General features: G+C 39.9%; 1 protein-coding gene across 1 annotated transcript in view; it reads left to right on the forward strand.

Annotated features, from left to right (window-relative positions):
- The window catches only part of LOC103482356 (contactin-associated protein-like 5), a 174,079-nt gene that overhangs the window by 77,391 nt on the left and 83,862 nt on the right, over positions 1-12,826 (forward strand). The window contains 2 exon segments of the mRNA XM_008438481.2: positions 7,621-7,764; positions 7,888-8,047. Coding sequence (XP_008436703.2) covers positions 7,621-7,764; positions 7,888-8,047 — 304 coding nt within the window.

Here is a 12,826-nt window from a genome sequence, read left to right on the forward strand (position 1 = left end):
TATATATATATACAGGGGTGCCTCCAGGAATCTTGGGCCCCATGACAAAAAATTTGTTTGGGCCCTCCTGCGTAGCTGCTGTTGCAATTTTTTGAGTCTTTTTGACCCATAAAAAGCGTCACAATTTTAAAGGCTTGTAACTGCCTTGGTTCAATACTGATACTAGCATAATATTTACTGCTCATGAATTTTAGATGAAACAGTTCGCATAAGGATGCTTAAATTTTTTCTTTTAGTTTTAGCTTACTATGAATGTCTCTCCCCACGAGCAACAGTCAAACGCAACGTGCAAAATATACATGAAGCAATCCAGACTTCTCAAAAAAGTCTATGTAGTTGCATTTTATTCAAGCTGCTGTATGTAACTTTAATAAAACATATGTTTTCTCCATATCTATTAAAGCTGTCACAATGTCATGACAGTTTGATATGAGATAGATAATCTGTGAAAAAAATCAATCTCCTCCACCTCCTCCCTGAGCTGCTAGCTAAAGCAGTGCAACGTTCCGGCCAAAAACAACCAATCAGAACCAGTAGGGCGCTCTTAGCGCTGCCAATAAACCTCATTCACTCACTGCTAAATGTGCTAATAGTGGAGAAACAACATATCATTACAAGAAACTGTTTATCTGCTGTCATTGGTAGCTATGCTAACTAGAATGAGCATTCACAACAGGCTATGCTAGCTACAGCATAGCACATAGCAAGGGGGAGGAAGGATGAGCAGCACCACATGAGGTTGTGATTGACAGCACTAAAATTCTCCTGCCACTGATTGGTTGTTTCCAGCGCTGGGAGAAGGCAGAGGAAATTTATTTTTCACAGATTATCTTTTATGTCATACTGTCACAACACAATGACAGTTTTAAAAAATATTTGGAAAAAAAATGTTTATATTAAAGTTTCATACTGCAGCTTTAATTTCACTTAGGAGAGAACGGATCAGGAGGGACGTGGGTTAGAGCTGCTGCTGACTGTCTCATTTGTTAAGTGGTAAAAAGTACATGTACCAGTTAAATATATAAATAACATGGTGATTTTTTTTACTTAATTCATTAAATGCTAGTGAAATGGAGGCAAACAGTAATTTGGAGCTAAGCTAACTATGCTAAATGGTTGATAATCTCAGTCTACCCACCTCTCGGAGAACTGGGTTACAAATTGACAGTCGTACCTTTTTCTCTCTCCCTCTCTCTGTTTTTTTTGAAAACCTGGTTTTATCATTTTTATTAGCAGCATAGTAACTGCCACAGTCGTTCTTGTCTTATACTGACTGCTGCTGAACACGGTCACCGTCAAGCGCGCCAAGCAACGAACCATTTAACTCAGATCCAGGGCGGAGTTATAAATATAAATGTGTGTTTTTAGGTCTGGGAGTGGTAACATTTTTACTGCTAAAAACTATTTTATAAAACACAATATAATTAACTTTAGTTGACAGGGCCCCATTATTTTTTATTTCTATGAACAAAAAAATAATAATTATTGTTGGGGCCCCCCTGATAGTCAGGGGCCCTAGGAATTGTCCTAACTCCCCCCGCCCCCTGTATGGTGCCCCTAGACGCAATGACCTAGAGGAGGTTTTTCAGATGCGCTGCAATCCGGCCATGTGTTGAAACACAGAGAGTATAGCATGGGGTGTGCCCAAACTGAAGGAGGAATAGCTACTGAAAACTCAGGTCCAGGTAAAATATATATCTTATAATGCTTGGAGAAAGCAATTTATTGTATAAATCTGATTTGTTTATATAGTGGATATATGGAGATTCATTCTCGAGACTTGAGCTCAAAATGCAGCTTCAATCGGTTTCGATCGCAGCTGTAAGGTGTGCATGCACATCCACATGAACATGTTATTATCACAATAAAGTCCTTTTTTACTGGTGCTCGACTCTGAGCTTCGTTTTACTGGAGCAGACGAGGAGAGGCAGCCTGATTCACAATCTGGAGACAATACGGTGCATTAGGAAATTTCACCTGGGGTCCATTATCATCTCTGCCCTCGAAGATTCAACAAAAGAAAAGCTTTTCTTACAATTACAAGGAAAAACATACCATCCAATCTTCTGTCTGAGGCTTCATGGTGCAGATAACATAGATAAGTGGGATCGTTTCAGGTAGTCTGACTTTCCTAGGTCCCAGGCTGCAGGGAAATCTAGATTGAGAGGACATGCACGGCAGAGGAGCGCCAGCTTTTTTCTATCATTTACCGGAAGCTGCATTAGATTAGCTGCCTGCACTGGGACACATCCACCTCCAAGCTGCAGCATGTCAGGAACCCAGAGTTTAATAATTAGTCAACGTTTCACTGCAAATGAATTCAGAAAAGCTAATCTGATGTAGGTTCGATATAAACTGCCTCACTTGGAATTTGTCAGGTATTTTTATTGGGACTCCTTAGGTACATTCTTGGAGGTCACAGCTGAAATGATTATTGAGCCAAAGCTGTGATAGCATCTTGGTTACAAATTCATTATCATATCAAACACACGGAGAGAAATCCCCTGAATCAGAATCAGCCTGACTGAGCGAGAGCGTGCTGCACAGACTCGGGGGGTAAATTCCTTAATTACAGCAGGATATTGACGATATGCTGCTGTGAGAAACGTGCAGGACTCGCAGCAGCTGGAAGTCTTCTCTGCGTGATGAATGTCCTGAAACATAACCTAACTGAGCTTTGCGACAGATAAAACTGGACTCGCATCCAGAATCCTGCAGAGCATAAATGCTCAGTAAAAATGAGCAGGCTGTCTGCTGAGTAACATTCAAAGATAAAAATGTATGACAACTTCTAGTTACAGCTTAGAGCTTCTAAAAGGAGTGAAACTCAAGTTCTATCTGGTATGTGAAGTTGTGATATTTAGTCCTGGAAAAGTGTTTTTTTCTTCTTCTCCTCCTTTCAGGTTCTGCTAGAGCTTAGAAAACAGAGATGTGAAAAATGTAATTCTCACCCTTTTCCCCACCTTTCCTTTGGATTTATGACTAGAGCACAAACAGCAATATCTGTCGAGATCATTAAACTGAGCCCCAGGGCTCACAGCGATCCTACATTTCATGTATGTTCCTTTCTAAAATTAAACTCTGTCTCCCGTTTGATCGCACCGCTTTTCCTCCAGTTTGACGGTGGGAGAAGTTGGCTCTTATGTGATATTTGTGAAGGCACAAAGGGAAGAATTTGACCAAAAATAGTGTTTATGCAAGAAATGATTGTTGCTGAAAGAAAAAAAAAAGATCTTTCAGCTTAAATCAGGAGAAGCACAGAAAGATGGCATCGAAAACAAGCTTTTGTTTTCTTCACTTCTTTCTGTCTGTTGTCAAGGACATCTTCCAGCTCCCTCTGCAGAGTCAACAATGAAAACTGGCATATAAAAAATGTCTGGACAGAAGGAAAGCTCTGGGATTAGGAGCTGATAAAAAAAATAAAAAAAATAGCCCAAATGGTGGATTCTTCTTTTAGTGGGGGAGTAGCAGTCTGATTAGATCTGTGTCTTACACTGACCCCGCAGGGCTGGCTAGCAGCAGACGAAATGTATATGACCTGAGAGTGTGACAGGAAGCTCACCAGCAGTCCGTCACGGCTGCATGGCTTATTCACTGAATCATTGAACGGGGATAGGAGGAAACGCCTGTGGCGCTCACAGTCTTCCAGGATAAAAGGCTGCGCCGTTAGCGACAGGCATCACTGGAAATTCTCAAGTTCCCCAAGAGCCTGGACAGATGTTATTTTAGAGTAACTGAAAACAACTCCCAGGATGCATTTCTTCTAATCGTCTGTCCCTGTTGAGCTCACAGGCTGGAGGAAAAAAAAAAAATAATACAGTGATTGGACCAGAACAGAGTTTCATCTGTAGAACTCTGCTCCTCAAGGCTTCAGCAACATGGAGCTGAAACCCACGTTTCTGAAACATCGGGGGCACCAACGTGATAAAAAAATCATATTTATGCAAAGCACCGCCCCGTAGTTCTGTATTATTTCTTTAATGCTACAAAAAATAATGATCTGTTAACCTTGTTTAGACATGACAACAGCTTTAAATGTAAGTTTAGAACATGCTTTCCAAACGTCATTAACACATTTTTCAGATTCAGCATGAGAAGRARAAAAARKTAMAAMWTTTTCTTGAATGTATATTGTATTTATTTATTGATATAACTGTTTAGTTACAGATTGAGGACTAGGAGCTTAATAAAGAAAACAACTTTACAGTAACATGTGGTAATGGATATGCCAACACTTTTTTCATTAGTAGTTCATATTGGTGCAGTCTACTAAACCAGAGCACAGGGTTGCCTACAGTCAGTGAAATATGAAATTATTAAAAATATCACGTTTGTTGTCAGTCTTCATCAAAATATCATCAACTAGTAAATCTGTGTTTCACTTTTTTTTTTTTTTTTCTGTCACCATGGTGAAAACAAGTGAAAGTCTGTAATCTAAACCGGAGCTTTTCTCCAGAGGACACAGCGACTGCTGAAAGACTCTGAAACCCTGATTTCAGGAGAACAGGGTCCATCAAACAGGATCGGAAAACTCTCTGAGATAAGCCCCGTAGTTTTCCCTGGACAGAGAATGGTAAAGTYCAGATCTGTGCTGTTCATTAGTAGCTACACAGGAGTTGTTGTGTGGGAGTTTGGCTTTGGGGAGGGAATGGATGCATCATTGTGCACACAGAATAATCTGACCAAAATGGTTGGAGAAACTGTAAATAGAACAATGTGACGCATGACTGTGGTCTAAAAAAACCAGTCACTCTGAATTGGGTGCGATAAAAGCTGGGAACAAGAAAGAGGAGAACAAGAATGCACCATCAACATGAAAATCAAAAGGCTGTCAAAGCCACATTAGATGAGAACAGACTTATGTTTCCTCAACTCCGAATATTTCAMGTCGCTCGTCCAAATTCCTTGCCTTGTCRGTTAAATAGTTATCATCTTTGTGTTTGTTTTTGTRTCCTAGATATTGCAAATTCTAGATCACTTTGGACATTTACCCCTTCAGATGCAGTCTGAGCAGCACTGCCCGAAGCTTCTTATGCATTTGGTGGCCAACAAGTTGTGTATAAACACAGATCTGCTCTTTATTCTACATGAAGACGGTCGAATGGAAGACAAGAAAGAGCTACAGATTCATTTTTAGTTGTTTATGGGATGAGATTAGCAGTCTGAAAGATTTAGTTTGCTTTGGATTATTTATTTATTTTTTGTCTATTTGAGTTTGATAGCTGATTTATTTTGCCATAAAACATATGAAAAAGTATTCATTTAGGTTATTCAGCAAAGTAGTGGATAAACATGCTTACATTATAGGGTTGAATTCACAAAACTACGCTATTTGCTAAATTTTCTTGCCAATATTTTATGCGTGCCATCCACTTCATCTCCCTTCACCAACACCACAGCGTCATTGCAAATTGAGTCCAGGTCTTACTTGCAGTGTTAATTTATTTCAGCTTAGTTTAAGAACAATAAAATTTACACTATTTATTATTTAACTTGCAGAAACATTTTGCAGCTGTTTTGTATATCAATTGTTAGTGAAGATGAATTATAGCTCCTGTTAGCAAGCACCAGGTTGCAATTTTACTGCTACCACCAGATTTCAGCAGAGATAATTTTTTAGTGCAACCTGCTTGTCACGAACAGAATTACTCATTTTAACTCATGTAACATAAACCTCTACATAAGCAGATCTTCCTCTGTAGGCACAACCTGTGTCTGCTTGAGAATTAAACAGCTAAGCAGGTCTTAACACATAAAAATAGTTGAATGAATTTACCTCCCTCTCCTCATTTCCGTCCATATGTCTAAGAACTGGTTGTTACGTGCATTACTTTCTAGCTGTATGATCATTAGATTTTATGGTGGTGTTTATAGGTGTAGATGTGTTTTAAATTGTAAAATCTATTCAATAAAATTTGAGTCTTGTCATTCACTGCTCTGTTTAGTGCGGCTGCAGCCTCCTGCAAAAAGTCCTGATGGCACAATCTATAAATATACTTGATGGCAGAGTTGGTCAATGTTGTTTTTACAAGTAACAACAGAAAGTTTGTTTTACGCTTTTATGTCTTGAGAAGAGTGTAAAAATAAATGCAGTTGAAGATGTGGAAAGTACTGTGCTAACAAAGTCTGCATGTGGCGGTAGAGGCCCAGCCCAATTTAACTCCTGCTGCTCTACAGTTTGTTTATTGGTGAAAATTGAGCCCAATACAGAACAGAGCAGCCAGCTTTCTGTTACCAACAGTGAAGGTACGGAATGCTGTGGGAATGCTTTGCTGCAGTGCTGGAGGCGCTGTATGCATCAAAGAGGAAAGCCATGGGAGTACAAGACATTTCTGAGAAAATTGTGGTACAAAGAGTGGAGAAAAGGGGGCACAGAACAAAAGATGACTGTATTAAAGTGAAATCTTTCGGAGAAAAACAAAGCCCAAGCTACTTTAGAAGAAAAACTATAGAAGCTGCCATCAAACATGAAAGAGCAGGTTGGGAGGCGAGACCGCTCAGACAGGTGCATCAAGACTTTACACAGCTGCAGCAAGATGTTTAGAAAATGTCACTTTATGCCCGGATTTTCACCAGACGTTAGAGACAAATATGCTACTGGGCTCTAAACCAATGTCTTCCAGTGGTTGCACTGGTGGGCTTAACTTTGTTTCTCAGGTGCACCAGCACAAAAGTAAAGTGCACCCAAATGTTTGATCGCAAGGCACAACAGTTTTACAAATTCACGGGTTTAAATTAGTCCTGTTAATGATTAATCAACCATCTAGTAAACAAAGATCTTTATTTAAATAAGAATTACTGACAAAAAGAAGGTTTTTAAACATTTAAATTTAGACATCTTGATAAATTAAATAAAACTAACAAGATTAGAAATGCGAGTGTTTTAAGGGCTGAACATCTCAATCTAAACATACAGTATAGGCTTTTTGATTGAATGACTTTGAGTCTAAATCTGCGAGAGTTAAGAATAATCTTGGTTTCACTTGATTCAGTTTTCGTTTCATTACATTTTGGGATATTTGCCATGAATCATTCATGCGGCCCGTTTAGATACAAAAATGTCTACACATTTTTGTATGTATACAAAAATGTATAGATACATTTTTATCTATACATAATGTATAGACATTATCTATGTATGTATAGATAATGTATCTATAGATACATAGATAACGTATCTATGTATAGATACATTATCTATACATCTGCCAACCAGAAATAGTTGGCAGACGTTTTCTGTGATGAACGCCTGCTCCTCTTGAAATCTGATTGGTCGCTCTGCCTGGCCACTCCCACCAAAGCTGTCAGTCATTTTGTTCGTGGTGCACACATGAAGGGTAGCATTTCAGATTGGAACCTCCAGACTGAAGACCGATTGACACAACACGTTTTCCTCTTTTTTAACTTCAGATGTTCATTGCAATTTAAGTCTGCAGGGAATTTAGATAAAACTGCTAATTCGGTTTGCCACCCTTGTGCTATCTGAGCCCCCTGCATGGCCCCCTAGGAAAAAAAGAAAAGAAAAAATCCTGGACATAAGCTGGGATGTTTCTTGCTCTGTGTTGACAACATTTGCATCTGATCAGTATCTCTTGAAACTGATTATACTCTGTTGTTTAGGTCGCAGAGTCAATGACGGATTGTGGCACACGGTGAGTCTTGCCAGCAGGAATCTGCAGATCACTCTGAGTGTGGATGGCGAGCCTTCATCCGACGTTGAGCTCTGGGAGCCGGTGGAATCAAGAGGCAGCTTGTACTTTGGAGGTTAGTGAGTTCTCCCGATGTGTCGTCTTGCTCTTGAAATTCCAACATTGTCACTTACAGTTTTCTGCGACTAAAGAGGAGCGAAACTAAAGGCTGTTTCTTTCTTGTGTCACTTTCGTCAAGGCTGTCCGCCCACAGAGTGTCACATCCAAGCTCCTGCCTTCCAGGGGTGCATGCAGCTTATATCCATCAACAATCACCTGGTGAATCTCAGTCATGTGCAGCAAGGATTGCTAGGAAATTATAATGAGCTCCAGTTTGACACATGCAATATGAAAGACAGGTAAAGTAGTCTGAGTTTCTTTTCTAGACTTTAATTAATTGTGAGGACAGTTCTCAGAGGGAGCAGACAAAAACGTCCTCTCAATTGATGGCTGAATGTCAAACATTATCCAAGTTGGCAGCACAGAGTCATTCATGCCCCCAATGTTAATTTGTGGATGGCAGTGTGTTGTTTGCAGCAAAGCCTGAAAGTGGCTGACATTCTGTCCTGTAGAGACAAACAAGCTGACTGGATCTTCCAATTAAAGTGCAACAGAAACCCGGCTGCACCTTCTCTGGCAGAGGACTATGCTAACAAGCTGCTCCCCACTGTCCTGTGTGGCATGCTCTCCCTCATTATCCTGCACAGCTGTGGGCCCTGGCAGACCTACGGGCTCCATAAACGTCTGCATGCGGAGGGGAACATTTTATAGGAGCGAGGCAAACATGCAAACTGCCACTTTCCCTTGTGCATGCCCTGGGGAGAATTACCCCTTTGTCAGATTTCAGACTACCTACTTTTTAGACCAGATTGTTCGCAGTTGGAAGATATGCAAACACACCGGCGATGCCAGTCTGTCATGTCAGTGCGTGAAGAGATGCACTGTAGGAAAAGACAGAATGATAGAGAGAGATGTTTTATTTTCCCAGGCTTAGCAAGACGGATGTTGTTTTTGGTCTTGTTTCTTCACAGCTAATGTACCATGGGATGAGAGAAAACAGAGTCAGGTCTGGTACTCCTACCTGAAACTTCAGCTGTGACTCTGAGGGGATTTCCTCTCTGGGGTATCTGCACAGTTTTCCTCTGAGCTGGAATGTTAGTGAATGACTGGTCCTTCAAATGAACAGCACCTGCAGCCCTGGGGAAAAGGTAGCAAACGTAAATACTGGAAAGAAATTGAGGGGAGAAAATACCACAATGGTTGTTTAGACATAAACTCAGTTATTACAGCTCATGTTAAAATGAAATCATACATGTAACAGATGTATCATAGCTTATTTAAATAACAGATTCATCAGATGTATTTATTTAAGCCTTTACATGTCTTGAATTATGTCACTGTAGAATCTTCTATAAAATATTCTTTCTTACAGATGTTTTCAGATCAAACCAGTTTAAATAAAACATGGTGGTTGTGGTGGTGTGATGGCTCTGGATGGCTTTGCTGTGAATTACAGTAATTATTGTAATTAATTACAATAATTACTGTAAATCTCCAGACATCAGTTTTTTTTTTACCTTCTGATCAAAAACTAATTTCTGGCATCAGGACATGTGGGTTATGGAGAGGGACAACGATAGTAGCCCACTAGTGAAATCACGTCTGAATGGTTCAAAGAAAAACGATGCAGGTTTTGTATAGGCCCATTCAATGCTGAACTTAAATCTGATTGAGATGCTGTGGTAAGATGCCCAAAACTCCCCAACTCTGCAGGTCACCAGTCCATCACAGGACAACACCCACACTCAGAGCTCAGGGCAATTTTAAAAAGACATCTTAACCTGACAGTCATGTTTTGGAAAGAAGGCCAGAGGAAACCCAGAGGAAACTCACACATCCATAAGGAAAACATGCAAACTCCATCCAGAAAGGCCACAGACCAGTAGTTGAACTCAGGAGCTTCTTTCTGTAAGGAAACAGATCTGACTCAAGTTCAGCAAAAGTCAAAATATTTTTTCATCACTTTCATAGCTCATGTATCAAACATAGCTGCATTTCCATTAACCATAGAATCATGCAAATTAAAATTATGAAAATAAATTTGCTTGATGGAACCATGGTGATTTTCCATCGAGTCCCGTTTTTCTTAAAACGTTCTTGCATTAGGATGAGGTGGTTTTTCCAGATCAGTTTAGCAAAATAATGTATTTTGCAAAAACTGCAATGGAAACACTTATTTTATGTCACGAGTGAGGTGATCAACGGCCGGATGTCACTACACACGCTGTTTGCATTTAGTGCAGGTTGTTGGCAAACTTTATTTTGGCAGAATTTGCGATCACATGTATCATTGATAACTGGGCCTATAACATGTTTCGCTTTAGTTCTAGTCAATCAAGTGTGGACCAAAATGTACGTTCCCCCTTTTCAGACCCTCATTAGTGAGCTTGGAATGATGAAAAAAATGAACGCCTTGTCTGTTTCTTTCTTTCTTTCTGAGGAATGAGCTCATGACACACAGACGTCAGGCTGCAGCAGCCCTGACTCACTAGGAATGACCTTGTGAAGGGTAAAGAAGGATGAGGATCTAAGCAGGAAACACAGAATTGATTAACAAAATAATGTGCATAAACTATAATACAGATTTGAAAGCTTTATAAATGAAGTAGACTGCAACGTAAGATGTTGTTTGGATCAGATTGACAAGCATGGGATTATGGCGTCCATATTTTAAAAAATGAGCTTTTATTCAGAGTTAGTACTATAAGTTTGAGAAAATGCTAAACATCACCTGCCATACCAACCTAAAGATCATTAATTATCTGCTTATTACAACAGAATGTATACCGCAACAGCTGTGTCCATGCCAAGCTGCACAATGTTGTTATTTATTAGATTCAATAAAAATGTGAAATAAGGTTTTCCTTTTGGCTTACTTTAGTTGTGCTGCAGCTAATTCCACAGCCTCATTAAATGTCTAATTCGATGTTATTTGTCGACAGAAACCTTAAGTCGTTCGCTCTCAAGGGATCCTGAGCCATGATGAGAACGGACAAGGGAGGGTTGAGCCAGTAATTGTTTAAATCCACAGGGTAACCGTCGTTAAACTGAGAACCAATGAGCTTCTGAACGAAGTAGATTTCTTGACAATAAAACAATGGAATATATTTTAATGGGTTATACAGAACTGTATGAAAACAAAGACCTACTGCTACAAAATATTTATATTTTATATGAAGCTAAACTGGTAAGTTTGGAGTCACAAATCGCCTAATGTGAATACGGACTGAGGGGAAAAGATTTACATGACTTGAATTTACTGCATTCCAAATAATGGGTTGGAATAATGGGTGAACTCTGACAGTGTTCAGATATAACATTCTTCAAACCAAACTCCAAGCTTCTTTCAGATCCTTAGTTTTGAAAGTCTGATCGTATTTACTTACTTGTTGGACTGAAACTGAACTTAAAACCTTTAACATTTCTATCTTAATCTTTAGAATCAGCTCCTCGGCTCAGTAGATATACATGTCTAACATTTTACCAACTTTTTTAGTCAAGTTAGGTCTAAATTTACAGAGATTTACGTTATTTAACTGCTAAATCAATGCTCCAACAAAAAAAAAACTTATTTTTATTCAGCTTTAAGCCTTAGGCTTGTACAGACCACAAAAGAAAAAACTCCCACTGCTTCTTGGTATCTTGCTCTGTTTCTGTCTGTAGCTATCTAACAAACTGAACAATCTGTTATTAAAATGTTATCGTGGAAGAAGAAGAAGAAGATTTTTGATTTTTACCAAAACATTTATTTACAATAATTTGACAATATATTTCTACATAATCAGGTCAATGAAAACTAAATTAAAACAACAAATATTTACATCAGCAGCTTGTTAAAAATTAGTTCTCCCTGATTTGAAACAGTGCACAATACATTATTAAAACCCCACAACTGTAAAAAACTATTTAAATCCCCGGTGGCTCTGCGGAAGCAAAACTCCAGCCTCAGCCTAGCTTTGACGTTGCACTTCCACAGAGCCACGGCATCAAGTTGAGGTCCAGCCTGCACTTTGTCCCGTCGAGTTAGATGAATTGCCATTTTGGCCTCTGCGATTAAATAGTTTAAAATGCGGGATTTAAAACTGGTGACTCGACTGTAATGCACACCGTAGATAAAAGCAGAATTGGTAAAAACCACGCCAAAAAGGCTAAAAATTCTCATTAAAAAATTTWAAAAACTAGTCAACCGTACACAATCTATAAAAACATGAAAAACACTCTCGGACAAACTGCAAAAAGGACACTCATTTAAAACCCCAGGACTGATGACCGATAAAAACGAGTTTGTGGCTATGGCGCCGTGAAGGATTCTCCACTGAAGGTCACCAGTCCTTTTTTTGATTGGAGGCTTGTACAAAGTCCTCCATTGAGGCTTCTGTCCTCCGAATGTGTTGCTCCAGACACTTATGGGTCTTTTACAGAGAGCTCTCCTGTTTAGGATCTTTGTACAAAATGTATACAGTGTTTTTGGACCAGTTTTGCATAGGTCCATCTCCGAATCCCTACAGTTCATCAAGGGACCACTGTCGTCCTCAAAATTAGGATCCAGAACCACATCTGGGAACAGGTCATTCCGGTCAGGTTGGCACTCTTTTGCTGTATGTAGCTGCAGGAGCCGCCTCTCCTCAGCTGACAGCTGCTCCTTCACCCGCTCCAGGAAGCGCTGTACCAGCCTGGCAGATCGGACCCCAAGCAGCGAGCCAACCTCCTGGACGTCTGAGAAGTCCGGTCCCGCCACCTGCACCAGATGCCTCAAGGTCACTGTCCCGGACCTGGACAGTGCCTCAGACAGTCCCGGCACGCTGCTGCCATGGACGTCCAGTCTCGCTCCACACACCAACGGTTCTTCTAAAAGCCAATGCAGAGAATTATGCGTTTTCGCTCTTTGCAATTTAAAAAGAGCGCAGGATTTAAAAACACCCTGATAAAACTGAGGCAACCCCTTTAACTTTAAAARACTAAAATYAGTTAAAAACAGAGCAGCATCCAGCCCCAGAAAATTAACACGTCTGAGGATACAGCTGGCCACATCCCTCCACACAGGAGATCCTGTCAGGTATTTCTGAATAAACTGTAGA

Source organism: Poecilia reticulata, linkage group LG2 (genome assembly GCF_000633615.1).
Source record: "Poecilia reticulata strain Guanapo linkage group LG2, Guppy_female_1.0+MT, whole genome shotgun sequence".
Lineage (NCBI taxonomy): Eukaryota > Metazoa > Chordata > Actinopteri > Cyprinodontiformes > Poeciliidae > Poecilia > Poecilia reticulata.